General features: G+C 66.4%; 1 protein-coding gene across 1 annotated transcript in view; it reads right to left on the reverse strand.

Moving 5' to 3' along the window:
- The window catches only part of MMP17 (matrix metallopeptidase 17), a 26,102-nt gene extending 14,921 nt beyond the window's left edge, over nt 1–11,181 (reverse strand). The window contains 6 exon segments of the mRNA XM_053901873.1: nt 166–449; nt 853–959; nt 961–983; nt 1,730–1,862; nt 10,957–10,992; nt 10,994–11,181. Coding sequence (XP_053757848.1) covers nt 166–449; nt 853–959; nt 961–983; nt 1,730–1,862; nt 10,957–10,992; nt 10,994–11,101 — 691 coding nt within the window. The 5' untranslated portion in view covers nt 11,102–11,181.
- Nucleotides 11,182–13,712: the final 2,531 nt, after the last annotated feature.

The raw sequence follows: 13,712 nt of genomic DNA on the forward strand, positions 1-13,712 counted from the left end.
TGAGGCGACGGGCGTTCCCGTCACGCTGGAGGCCCGGGTCCTCGACGGGCCGGTTCCGTGCAGTTACTGCTGAGGCCCCGGGGTGGGGGGGTGGGGGGTCACTGCTGGTCCCTGAGGCCCGAGTGGGAGGGGGGCCCCCCGGGACCTGGCCTCAGCCCCACGCACCTGGGGAGCGGAAGGCCCAGGACTCATCGTCATCGAAGTGGGCGTCCCCCGCGGAGAGCTGGTCGCCGGGGAGGAAGGCGTGGGCCACCGCGCCGCCCGGGCCGTCGAAGGGGTAGGCGTCGTTGTGGTCGGCCTTGGAGAAGTCGATCTGGATGTCCGCGGCACTGCCCGCCACCTCGTGGAAGTTGAGGGGTGTGATGTCGCTCCAGACTTTGAGGGCGTAGTGCATGAGCGCGCGCACGGTGTCCCGGCCCAGGGGCGAGTCCCGCGGGAAAGTGCGGACCCTAGGGCGGGCGGGGTCAGAGCCTGGGGTCTGGCCGGCCCGGCGCCCCCTCCCCAGGGTTACCCCGCCCGCCCGGGGACCGTATCTGGAAACAGGGTTTTGCAGACGCGGTTAAGGTAAAGGTTGAGACAAGGCCACGCAGGCAGGCGGGGCGGTGGCCGCGTGGGGGGGAGGGGAGGCTGGGACCACAGCAGCAGCCCTGGAGCCGAGAGGCTGGGGGCGGGTTCTCCCCTCCCCTCCCCCCCCCCTCCCCTCCCCTCCCCGCCGCCGCCGAGCCTCAGAAGCGGCGGCCCCGTGACCCTCGGACCTCCGACTCCGGGGCCTCGTGACCCTGGGACTTCCGACTCCGGGCCTCCAGCGCTGAGAGGACCCTCCCCGCCCCCCCCCCCCCCCCCCCCCGCCACCTCCACGACAGGCTCCTCCTGTTCCACGTGGCGGGAGCCGGAGCCTGGCGCCTCCTTCGGGCCGGGGCCGCAGCTGGGAGGTCGGGGAGGGAACACCGAGGGGTTTTTCATCAGCGCCAGGGTGGCCTCGTCTGCGGGGGAGGGTGGGGTCAGGTCCCCTAGAGGTGGCACCGGGCTCAGGCCCCACGCCCTGCTCCCCGGGGGCCCGGGTCGGGTGGGGGGCGGGGCCTCACTGCCAGGCGTGTGTGCAGGACTAGGACAGGGGTCACTCGGAGCACGTGTGAACTTCGGCAGGGCCCGGACCGGTCAGGCAGGCCACCGGCGGGGCCCTGGCCGGGCGGGCGCGGCTCGGCCCCGATCTGCGTCCGGTATCGCGGGACCCACACCTGACGGGCTCTGTGGTGACACGGGCGTGCCCACCTCTGCAGAGGCCCGGGGACAGCGGTGATCCGTCAGCCCCCGGGAGGGCCTCCACAAAACCGGAATGTGCCCCCAACGCGTGAAAAGCGGGGCGCTCACATAAACGCCCCAGGTTTCTGGTTTCCCGTGGAAAGCGGGCGGTTTCGGCAGCACAGATCCCCCACTTGCAGGGGACGAGATTCAGTGGGGACCGAGGGTGGGCATAGGTGCAGACCGCGTAGTGGGGGAGGTGGGTCTGGGTGCAACGGACACACACGCGCCCATCACCGTGCCCACATCCAGGGGTGGGGCGTGCTGACAGGGTCCCACGCGGCAAGAATCCTTGGTCCTGCCCCCAGAGACAGCGGGGACCCGTCCCTAACCACACCCCCACAGAGGGCACGGAGTGGGGGGGGGGGGGAGTTAGGGGAAACCAGGCTCCCGGAGCGCCCGTCCCCCGCGCCCCTAGAGGACCGACCTAGGATGCCGGTGGTCTCCAGGCCCCCGAACCGTTGCATGGCGGCGATGGCCTTGGACAGCTCCTCCTGTGTCTGCAGCTGGCCTGTTGTGGGGTCGGCTGGGGGCAGGTAACCAAATCTGCTCAGCCACTCCTGAGAGGAGAGAGCAGGGGTGAGCAGCGGAGTGGGTGGGGGGGGAGGGCTCAGCCCCACAAGAAGAGCTATGGGCCCTTGAGGTGAGGGGCAGGCCTCTCCCAGCCCTGATCAACACCACCCTGGCCCCAGCCCCCCCACCAGCCCACAAGGCACCTCGTGTTCCTTCTTTAAGTTACTTTACGGGCGGATGCTGGAGAAGCGCCTAAACAAACCTGATGCCTCTTAGAAGGGGTGAGCTTGAGCAGTGCACAACCTGTACGACTGCTCACAGCAGCCTGCCCCACCTCACTTCTCTTGAGCCAGGAGATGCCCAGGGGACACTTAAGAAAGTGAAATTCTACAAAGGTTATTACATGTGGCATGTGCCAAATTCAGGCCCTTGGGAGGCAAGAGTCGAAGACCTAAGGTCTGAAACCCACACTGAGAAGAGCATAGCCTCAGGCTCTGGTGTTAGGACTCTGGTCACGAGCTGCACGCTCACAGCATGTAAGAGCCCAGACTCTGAGGCCACTTGCTGTGCATTTGCACTCAAGCCCTCTGGGCTGATTCCCCGCCTGGGGAATGTGAGCACAGAATGAGTCAGAGTGTGGAAAATGCCCCGTCAGCACCTGACACAGGTGTTGGATGAAGCACGCGTGGCACCGTCAGGGGACGGTTCTGCCCGAAAGCGCCCTGGTCGGGGTTCCCTGAGTCAAGCGGGAGGCAAGAAGCAAGGCGACCCTTCAGCACGGACACAAGTACGGCCCCGTCTCAAGCCCCAGTCACCTCCACCATCCGTGCGGGGGCCCTAGGAGACAGGGAGGCACTGCTGCCCTTGTTCGGGGGAGCTCCCCCTTGGGGTTCAGTGTCTTGAAGAGCCAACTGGTGCTCATGCTCACTTCCTAGGCTGTGTGACAATCCCACGATAGCGCCTGGGCCATGTGGACACTGGGGGGGACTCACCAGGCAGGGGGACAGGGAAACCCACCGGCGGGTGGAAGGCAAGGTCCGGGATTCCTGAGCCCTGCCCTTCCCAGGCCTGTGGCTCCAAGATACCCGCTTACAGGCTTATTTGTGTTTTGGTAGATGTTTAAAAAACCCTCTCGATTCGTTTATGCTACTGCAGGCCCCTCGGAAGCGTCTGAGTTTGTAGCCCTGACCAGGAGGCTCCCTGCTCAGAGGGGGGGGCCTGGCTCAGTGGAAGGGGGTTCACCCTCCTGGAGTTCCCAGGGGCTTCAATTGACCAGAAGCTGCCACCTTGATGATTTGCATACAATTTGCATACACCTGCAGAGAACCAGCTAGATTCCTCCCTTTCCAGGAAACACAGGGTCTTTCCCAAGGTTTCTCTGTTTCTTCCCCCCCCCCCCAAACCCTTACTGGCCCAGACCCCCTGGTCCTAACTGGAGGCCCCCAAGAGTGTGTGCAAAACTGGGGCCCCTCTGAGGTGGTCGGACAGGGCTGAGTAGCACCAGGAGCGACCTGGTCCTCGATGAACAGCAATCAAGACACCTTCCCACGTGGATGCGCCTCATTAGACGGCACCTCCTCCCCGGGGGCCTGGGAGTGACACCCTGTGCTCAAAGGAGGTGGCACTGGCTGGGACAGGGCCACCTCCCCATCCTGGCCTGTGCCATCCTCAGGGTTAAGACCTTTGCTGTCACCGAGCACCCCCTTCCTCTGGGAGGACCCCCCCTTCACATCACTGCAAACACACTGAAGCTCATCCAGCTGGGCCACCAGCGGGATGAGCATGTCCCGTGCCTGGTCCCTGTCCCGGCACTGGAGCGACCCGAGACAGCCTCAGACACTAAACACCTGTATTCGTGGCTACACACGTTTTCGGGAAAAGATTCAAAGACTATTGAAAGTTTTGACTCTGCGGTTTTCTTTCCCAACGTCCGAAAACACACACGCGCATTTCAGAGCCCTCTGTTAAGACTCTAGGCCTGAGCTACGGAACCCCAGGGCCTCAGGGCTGCAGCAGCCCCGTTGCTCAGCACCACGAGGCTGCCTCCTCTAGGAAGCCCTCTGGGGTTTCCTCAGATGTCCAGGATGCCAGATGAGGGTGCCGGCAACCCCCCTCCTCACCAGGGAAGGGCCCACCCAAGCGGGTGGGGGATGGGGCACTCTGGGAGAAGAACCCCCTTCCCCAGCTGTCTGGCCCTGGGGCTGGGATAACAGCTGGGTGTGTGCTCTGAGCCGTGCCCCACCCCCCACAGGCACCGAGCTTCCCCGAGGGGCACTGCCCTGCCCCAGGGAGCCTGGCCAGGAGACCACATCCGTTTCCAGGCTTCGGAGGCCTCAAGAGCCCTTCAGGTGGTTTTGGAATGTTTGCCAACGCTGGAAAGCAGCTTTTAGCCTCAGGTCTGAGGGGCCGCCTGTGCTAACTTGCAGAACCACGAGGGCAGCTGAGTGCAGGCGCTGGCCGCCCCTACCTGCCTGGGCCCTGGGAACACTGCCGCTCACGACCCCGTCAGCTGCCAGACCAGAGGAACGGGGCCAAGGCCCCCTCCCTCGCAGGTGTGGGCTGGGGGTGGGGGTCTGTACCCTCAATCTGACTTCCCACCCCCCCAGTGTGGACCCCTCCCCCTGACCTTCGCATCACGAGGCAGCCCCCTCTCAAGGCCCCAGCTGTCCCCTCTCCATGGCCCCTGCCATCCCTTGTGTGTGTGTGGGGGGGGGGGGGGGGAGTGGCGGCGGGGGGTGGATGTGGGCAGCGGGGAGCTCTCGGTGGCCACGGGGAGCGAGGGGGGCCAGCGGGTGGAAGTGCCTGGAACCGGAAGGCCCCATCCCCCTGGGGAGGAGCCAGGACGACAGCGCCCCCCCTCCACCGGCCAGCTCATCTCCACCTCCGGGAAAACAGGCAAAGTCCCAAACAGCCAAACGGCCAGCCCCGCCCCCGGCAGCACTACCTTCTGAAGTGGGAGCTGAGAACCGGCGCGAGGGTGGGGGGGGGGGGGTGTCCTGGCAGGGGACGCGCGCTGCCCCCGCACCCCCCCAACACTACAGAGCCCGGGGCGCGAGCGGGGCCGCCCCTCCCTGCGCGCCCATCCCGCGCCGTCGTCACGGCGACCGCGTCTCCAGGGCAACCAGGCTGCAGCAGCGGAGGTGAACCTTCCAGAAGGCCGTGGGGAGGAGAGGGGAAGGGAGGGGAGGGGAAGAGCAGGGACGTCCCAACCTCGCAGTCGCTGTCCCGCCGCGGACAGTCCCCAACAGCCAAGGAGATGCGCCTTTCCTCCCCCCCCCCCCCCCCCCGGATCCCTGAACTGGGCCATTAACACCCGCGGGGAAACTGAGGCCGGAGCCGCGGTGCCCCGTGCAAGGCGCTAGCGGGACATGGTGCTTCCGGGCTCTAGAGCGGCCCCAGGCCTCTCCGCTTTTTATCTTTCCCTGTGCGCTTGTCACGGGCGATACCACGTGCCTCCATTTACTGGGAAAACAGGTCCCACTCCCCTCCCAACTCTTGGATTCCCGGGGAGGCACAGCCCTGGCCCCAGAGTGGCCCCAGCAGGTGAGGCCCCCGGCAGGTGAGGCCCCCGGCAGGTGGGCAGGTGGGAACCTGCAGCCACAGCCCCACGGGGGGACTGACGGGCGGAGGGACGGACGGAGGGACGGTGCTGGGCTGCACCAGGCTGGCAGACAAGCAGCACTCACTGTGTGCAGGGTCTCAGGTAGTCCTCTCCACTGTCCCACGGCGTGGCCGCTGTTGTCCTCACTTATAGGGGGCAAGTGGGGGCCTAAAGACTGCGATGACCGGGGCTCACACTACCCCCTGGAGCCTGGCGGGGCCACCATGTGCCGGGGACTGGCCCTGGCCCGGGTGTCTGCAGCCGTGCCAGGCACCACGGTGGTGGGTGGCTGACCCGTGGGCCCTTCCCCCGCACGGTCCGTCTGTGACTGGATCCCCCTCCCCAGCCTTGTCGCGGGGGGTGGGGGCATGGAGAGCATAAGCCCCTCTGTACAGATGAGTAAACCGAGGCTCAAAGGCTGCAGAGGGGCCGCGGCAGAGCGCAGACAGTGAGACCTCGGCCACGGTGCCGTGGCTCAGGGGACGTGGAGGCTGGCAGGCAGTGGCTTTAGAGGACCCCCAGGACCCAGATAACCAACGCTAAGTCCAGCAGAGCCCAGCTGTGCCCGGGAGGTGCTGGCTCCCCGCCCGCCCTCTGTACCTTCGCTCGGCACCCGGGTCGGGGCAGCGTGCGGCCACCACCTCCGCTCACAGCTGAGGAAACTGGGCCCTCGGTCGCACGTGAAGCCAGTGGCAGAGCCACGGTCTGGCATCAGTCTCCGCCTGCCTCGCTCTGCCCCTTGGAGGGAAATGAGCTGGTGCCCGGCTTGCTCCGGGAGGGGCGGTGGGCGGCTGCAGAGATCCCCCCCCCCCCGCCCCCGTGTCTTCCCCAGGGGGACGCTCCCGGCCCCCCCCCCCGGACAGCCTATCCATCCCCCTGACACACCCAGAATGAGCACTCACTGTGCCAGGCGCTCTGGGGACAGGGGGGACCCGGGAGAGCCCTCCCCGCAGACGGGGCTCCAGAAGCGGACGGGGTTCTGGGGAACAGTAACAATACACAAGTGGACGCGGGAACAAGCGACTTCACGCATGACAGCAGTTACCAGATGTGGTCCTAACAGCGGACACTTACTGAGTGCTTTTCCAGTCGCTAACCCGCTTCGTGCTTACGACGCCCCTCAGGGCAGTGCTGCCCGAGGACGGGGGTGCGGGGCATCGTCTGTGGTGTTCGTGCTGGGCGCACAGTAGCCACGAAATAAGTCCCTGCTGCACTAATCTTACGGGTGAGCACCGTCATCCCCACTTCACAGACGGGGACACAGAGCCAGAGAGAGGTTAGGACAGGCACCCACAGTCACGCAGCCAGCCAGCATGGGGCAGGGCAGGGACGGGAGCCCAGAGCCTATGCCCGTAACCTCTCTGCTAGGAGGGGACGTGAGTGACAGGGTACAGGGGCCAACTAAATGCTTGTCAGAGAAGATGTCCCTGGTGGGTGACAGTAGGCTGAGACCTGAGAAATGAGGAGCTGGTCAGGGGACCAGCCCCAGAAGAGTTCACAGAGGTGGGCGTGGCACACACAAAGGCCCTGGGGCAGGAGGCAGCGGGAAGTTCCGTAGAGAAGCACAGAGAAAGGCGTGCAGGAGGCAGGCACGCAGGGGCTGGCAGCCGGTCAGCAGTGGAAGCTGATTCTGGGCAGGGGGTGGGGAGAGCCAGGCTGTGCACCCTGCCAGACCGCTCTGTCACTCTGTCCCGTCCCTGCGGAGAGCCGACGGTGCTCGGGAGACCCCACAGGCTGTCAGCTCATGAGGGACAGATCCCTCGCCCTCCACGAGCGACGCACAGGCCCCGCGCACTGGAAACTCATCACCGTCAATAGGCAAAAACCACAGAAAGGCACTGCACCAGCCGCCTGCCAAACCCCAAATCCTCTCCACTGCTCCCTCCCCCTCAGGACGGGAAGGCAGCTGACTTCCCACCGCTGGGAGCAATCCAGAGGCCTCACCCAGTGAAGGTCCCAGTGGCCCGCTTTCACAGACTGGAGACTGAGGCCCGCGGGCTGGATCCAGACCCCGGTCTGCCTCAAGGGCCTGCGTGAGGGGGACACACATCCTAAGCCCCCAGGCCAGATGCGGGCAGTGTGGTCGGGGTCCACACTCCCAGGGCTCAGTCCACAGGCGTCCGGCACAGCCCTGCCCAGGCTCCCACCACAGAAGCACACGAAGACTTCTTTCAGACTGGCCGTCAGCCCCGAGGCCAGGAGTGCTCCACCGAGGCCAGGAGTGCTCCAGGACCAGAACTCCCAGGGGACGGCACGCCTCAGGCTGGGGGCCTGGGTGGTGCTGGGTGGACCTTAGGACCTTCACATCACATCTAACTCCCCACAGGTATGCTGGGAGGGGGCCCCAGGAGTCTTCCCTCTGGAAGGCTCAGCGCAAAATCACGCAGGGGTTAACCATTTCCTGCTGTCTGTCCTGGCGGAGGGCGGGCAGTCCCAGGCTGCAGCTGTGCGGTGCCATGTCTGTGACCTCAGTCCTGAGCGCACGCAGGGCCCGTGGGCTCCCTTGGGTGCTGGCACTGAGGAGCAGGGACCCAGAGGCCAAGGGTGACTGTCACCCGGCCACAATCCGCCCCCGGCTCAGGAGGGGGACACGGGGCTTGAGCACCTCTGCGGTCCCGGCTCACATCCACCACTGCCATCGTCCGGCCACGTCCTGCCCGTCCCTTCATCCTCTGGGGCCTCTCGGGCCACGGGCCTTGCTTGCTCCCGGCCATCCTCACATACAGCCTCAGCCGCAAACCGGTCACCTGCCTGTCAAAGATCACGCGATCCCCCCGAGACGCTGTGTGGTTGGGGTTCAGAAGGACCGGTTGGCAAATCTGCCGACGCTCAATGTGTGATGTTCACGCCTGTCACCGGCCCCCCCGCTCCAGGGCCTGGGGTCCCCCCCACAGTCACGCTGCAGTAACCGGGAGGTTCTGGCACTGCCTCTGGCTTAGCAAGAACGTCGGCAACAGCCGCACGTCTGTGCCCAGGGCCGGCTGAAGGATGTGACGTCCGCGCTGGAGCGAGCTGGGGTGAGCACAGAGGACCGGGCAGATCGCGACGTGCCAATACGGAACGTCGCCCAGGACAGGCTTCCAAGTGAAAGCAGCCGGGCACCGCAACAGTGGGCAGGAGGCTGTCATCCATACAAATAAGGGGCCCGGGTCCCCAAGTCCTTGCGAGTGCCCAGGCGACCTCCAGAAGGATCCTTAGGAGACGAGGGGAGGACGGGGGAGAGGGAATTTCTCCCTCGGACCCTCTGTATGGCCTGAATGTCTTGCTACGGGTGTTACCTACTTGGAAACACAGTAACGAAAAGCTCCGCGGACCCCAGGAGAGCACAGCACACTCTTTTGTCCCACTGTGCACAGGCCTGAAAAGCCCCACCCTTAGAGGGGCGCAGGGGACTCAATGCAGGGCTTTGTCCTCACTCTGAAGCTGGGGTGGGGCCGGGCCAGCCTCTCCCAGCGACCAGCCAGTGCTCCAGACCCGCTGGGCTCGACTCTGTCCTGGCAGAAGCTGGGTCACACTTACAAAGAAGCCCTTCTCCTCACTGGCAGCCGCAGATCTGAATATCCAGAGTCAGCGGCCCCGGGCGTCTACAGAGGGGGCGGGATGGAGTCCCCCTCCTCCCCATAAATCCTGCCCATCTCCAAGACTTCCCGCACCTCTGGGTCTGCGGCTCCGAGGTGTCATTCCCCAGAAGGCCACCAGAGACCGCCCTCCACCCACAAACGGGCAGAAAGCTGGAAGGCTGCTCCACCAGGCGGGCGGGTCCTGGCCTTCCCAGGGTGGGAGCCTTAAAAAAGTGTCAGGCGCAGAACCCTCGGCTATTTACCCCACTGGGCCAGATGCCAGGGCCCTGCTGTCTTTGGGGTTCCAGGCTAAAGAGCCACATTCCCACACCCCCACGCCCCCACAACGGCATTCCACAGTTTGGCCCAGTGACTGCCCACCCGCTGTGGGGGAGGGGGGGCGGTCCTCGGGAACCCCCCCGGCAGCCAGAAGAGAGGGTGCGCAGGCTCTAGCTGGCCAGGAGTGTGCACAACCGGCTGTCCCCTGGGCAGGCAGAGAAAAAACTTCAGAACCCGCCCCCGGGTCTGGACAAACCCCGGCCAGGACCCCTCCCAGCCTTCCCAGCAGGGTCTCCTCTGAGCTAGGAAGCCTGGGTTCTACCCTCACTCTGCCCGGGACCTGGCGACAGGGCTGCCCCCCAGATCATGCGCACGGTGGGGGGGGGGGGGTAGGGGATCCAGGAAATCCCCAGCTACAAAGGAGCACCCCAATATCAGAGGCAGTTTGGCTGGGAGAAGCCACTGTGGGGTCCCTCAGGCGTCCGGAAGCCGGCAGCCGGGACCGGTGGCTGCGCTGTCCCAGATGGCTGCGAGGGCTGGGGCAGCTGGGCGGGGGCGGTCCCCCCAGCCTGTTTCTGAGCCAGAACCTGTGCCAAGTCCTGCCAACTGTACAGGGCTGCGGATGCCTCCCCCCACCCCCCAACAAATGCCTCCGCCCTGCCTGCCTGAAATCCACCTGCAGCTTCCAAGTGTCTACGGCGCTGGGAGAGGGGCTCGGCCAGCACCCCTCTAGGACAGCCCTTTATGCGCTGGTGGATGTGGGCCGTGTGCGGGGGTGGGGGGAGGGCGCGGCCCCTGGCCCGGATCCCCCCGCGTCCTCTCGCGGAGTGAGGGGCCGCGGCAGGCGCGGAAGCCCCCCAAATAAAAATCCGACGGCCCCTCGCGCCTTCGCCTGGCCTCGCCAACCTGGGGGCGGCGAGACCCAGAAAGTCTGATTCTCCAGGTTCCAGGTCCAGAGGAGTGTGAATAGGGGGAGGGCTGTGGGAGGAGGGCGCTGCCGCCGGCCCCAGGACGGCTCCCAAGGCAGGGGGACAGCTGGCGTTCCGGAAGGGGGCGCTGGGGACGGCGGTGGGGCTGCATCCGAGTCTGGGAATGGGAGGGAAACCCCATCAAGCTCGGACAGGGCCAAGGGGGGAGGCAGAGCAAGGCTGGCGGCGGAAGGGGACCGGGGACAGAGCCAAGATCCACGTCCAATGGGGCCTGGGGGGCCGGTTCTTCTCGCTCCCCGACACCCCACACGGAGCTAACCTCGACAACCGCCGGCTTTCCCGGGCGGTCCCCACTCCGCAGCCCCGACCTTTCCTCGGTGGTGGGTGCGCGCCCCTCCCCCCCCCCCGCCACTCCCACTGGGAACGCACGCGGGGCGCGCTGCTCCGGGCGGCTGCGACGGCCGTCCCACTCGCCTGGGGTCCCCCTTCGGGGCCGCTCCGAGCCGCGGGCAAGGGCTCGGGCCGGGCAGCCCCAGCCTCCGCTGCCTCCCGCGGCTGCGGCGCGCAGCGAGCGCCGCGGTGCCGGGAAGGTACAGGGCGCCGCTTTCCCCAGACCCGGGTGCGCGGCGCGTCCGCCGCTCAGCCTGCGCCCCAGCCTCAGCTTTCCGCCCAGGAAATGGGTCCAGGGCTCCCCGCGCTCCCGCAGGCGCCGAGGGGCACTGTCGGGGGTCCTCCCGGCCCGCGGGACCCCGCGTGCCGGCCGCGCACTCACCACTCCCAGGCTGAGGTCCTCCGCGCGGGGCGCGGGGCGCGCCACAGCCCCCGCGGGCCGCCAGCGCGAGCAGCAGCAGCGGCAGCGGCGGGAGCCGGGGCCGGGGGGACGGCGGGCCGGGCCCGGGGGCGGCGCGGCGCCCCATCACGCTCGCGGGGCGGTCGGCGCGGCTGTGGGGGTCCCCCGCGCTCCCCGCGCCCCTGCGTCCGGCTCCCCGCGCCGCCGCGCCCCCGCTCCGCCGCTCTGGCGTCCCTGCAACCCCCTGCGCCTGAGCGCCCCCGCTCTGCTGCGCGCCGCTCCCCGGCCCGGCCGAGCCCCGCGCGCCGCCTCCCGGCGGCGGGGCGGGGCATGCTAATGTATGCTAATGGACTCCGGCCGCGCTCACCCCGCCCACCGCCTTAAAGGCCCCGCGTCCCTGCGCAGGTACTCGGACCCCAGTCGCACCCCACGCCTCGCGCGAGCGCGGGACACTGGGGCTGCGGTGCCCGAAATGAAGGAGATTTGCGAGCGTCCCCCGACGGTCTCGGGGCGGCGGGGGTGCGCGGGCGGGCGCCGAGTCCGGTGGTCGGGGCCGCCCCTCCCCCCCCCCCCCCCCCCCCCCCCCGCCCCGGGGGCTGCCCCCGGCTCCCCGCCTGTCCGCGCGCCCCGCGGACCCCGAGCCAGAGCCCAGATTCGTGGTCACGGCTGGGCACCCCAAGCGGCCTCCGCAGCGCGCCCGGCGGACACCTGGTGGAGCCCTCGAGACGCGAAAGGAAGGGGTGGGGGCGGGGTGGGGGGCTGAGAGCGTGGGAGGGGCGGGGGCGCCGTCGGAGCGCGAGTCTCCCGGGGTCTGGGCGCGGTCGGGAGTCTGTGGGCTCTGGGCTGGGGAGGCGGATGCTGACGTTTGTCCGAGGGCCCGTGTGCGCCTGGACACCGGTTGGGCCTGCCTCATTTATAATCTCATTGGCTTCTCACAACGTCTTACGAGAGGGAAACTATTATTCCCAGTTTTCAAAGGAGGAAACTGAGGCCCAGAGAAATTAAGTACCCCGTGGGATCTTCGGTGGGGAGGGCTTGGGCGGGGCTCAGATGCACCCCCCACCCCCACCCCTTGTTAGAGTTCTCATCCCGCTGGGTCTACAAGTCTGCCCAACCATCTGGTTAGTCACAGCTAGTGCTGTCAGAATTGAGGGCCCATTCTATGGAAAGGGAAACCAAGGCCCAGGCATCATTTCGGCTGCATCCACGGCACCCTGTTGCGGGGGGGGGGGGGGGGGCGGTGAGGGCTGGGTTCCAGGCAAGCCTCCACTTCTCCATCCTGCCCCAAGCTGTGGCCCCTGTGGAGCAAGGAGATTCTGCACCTGCTTCAGGAGCCCTTTGTATTGACAAGTTGAGATCCCATGTGGTGAGGCACCCTGGCACACAGTGACCTCTCACAGGCACAGCCCCATGTTTTGCTCACGTGCATGGGGACAAGCTGGTTGTCAGTGGCAGAAACCAGCTCAAACTGCTTCTAGTCAAGGAAAGGAAATGTAGAGGCTTGCTAGATTGGGACATCCCAGGGCACACCGATGTCAGGCAGGGCTGGATCAAGCTGCACAGTTTCTCCCTCCATTGTTGTGTTGTCTTCAGTCTCAGGCAAGATTTCTCCAAACGGCAGCAAAGATGTCGCAGGGCCGCTCCGGCCAACGTCCTTGCAGCTCAGCAAGCCCAGCCACAGACAGACTCTTTCTGAAGCCAGAGGCCCACGGCCATCTTTTATCGGATGATGCAGATTATGTGTCTGTCCCTGAGCCAAACATGTGTCCGGGGGATGGAAATGAGCTGATCTGCCTGCACAGACTGTAGGAAGGAAGGGGTTTTCCAAAGGAAACGGGAGGTGATGAAGTCTGAGGAAGGGAGATGGATGGCAGGCAGGGCTGGATCAAGGGGCCTGGAAGGGGTGCCAGAGCAATTGACCCCTGTGTAAGAGTTCTTCCTGCATTTGAGGGTTTGGAGCAGGATGCTGTGGGGGGACGCATTCCAGAGGATGGCAAAGAGGCGTGGCTGTGACGGTGGCCTCGGGAGCACAAACCTGAGTGTGGGCGGGCTGTGGTTCTCCTCGGATAGGTCCAGATGGTGGCTGGTGACCTCAGCGAGCACCAAGGATGCTTGCGGGGGGGGGGGGGGGGGGGGGCGGGGGTCACTTCATGCCGGGGGACTACCACACGACAGCTGCTGCTTTCTCTTGGAGCCTGCCACGGAATCCTGGTGCGCGAATGTGGACGGAGTCCAGGCACCGAGAAGGGGCCGCTTTCACCATCAGATGGGCGACGCTGGGAAACTGATACGTCATCATGTGCCAAGGGTGTGGGAAGTGGGGACTCTGGTGCCACTGGGGTGGGGGTGGGGGGCCCGCTGGTACAGCCTCACTGCAGGGAGCAGGTATTAAAATTTAAAAAGCACGTTTTCCATGGCCAGCATTCTTGGTGTCTGCCCTAGAAAAACGCTCCCGTCTTTGCAGGAGACGACGGGTGCAGGATGTACTGATTTAACGTCAAGCTGCCCGGACGTCCACGCGGGGCGGACGGGCTAGAGCAGGGCCGCGGGCCTGGTCAGTCGTGCCCACTGTGGCCCGCGACGCGGGTGAGGGCGCTGCCCGCCCATCTGTGGTCCCTGCAGCCTGGGGTGTTGTGTCCCGCCAGAGAGACAGGCACCTCTTGTAAGACCCACAAGGTGCTGTGGGAGCGGGCGGTGCTCTGGGCTGGCCACCCTGGGACACACCCGGGAGATGTTGC

The sequence above is a fragment of the Panthera pardus genome, unplaced genomic scaffold (assembly GCF_024362965.1).
Source record: "Panthera pardus isolate Hobbes unplaced genomic scaffold, ASM2436296v1 HiC_scaffold_14, whole genome shotgun sequence".
NCBI classification, from domain to species: Eukaryota; Metazoa; Chordata; class Mammalia; order Carnivora; family Felidae; genus Panthera; species Panthera pardus.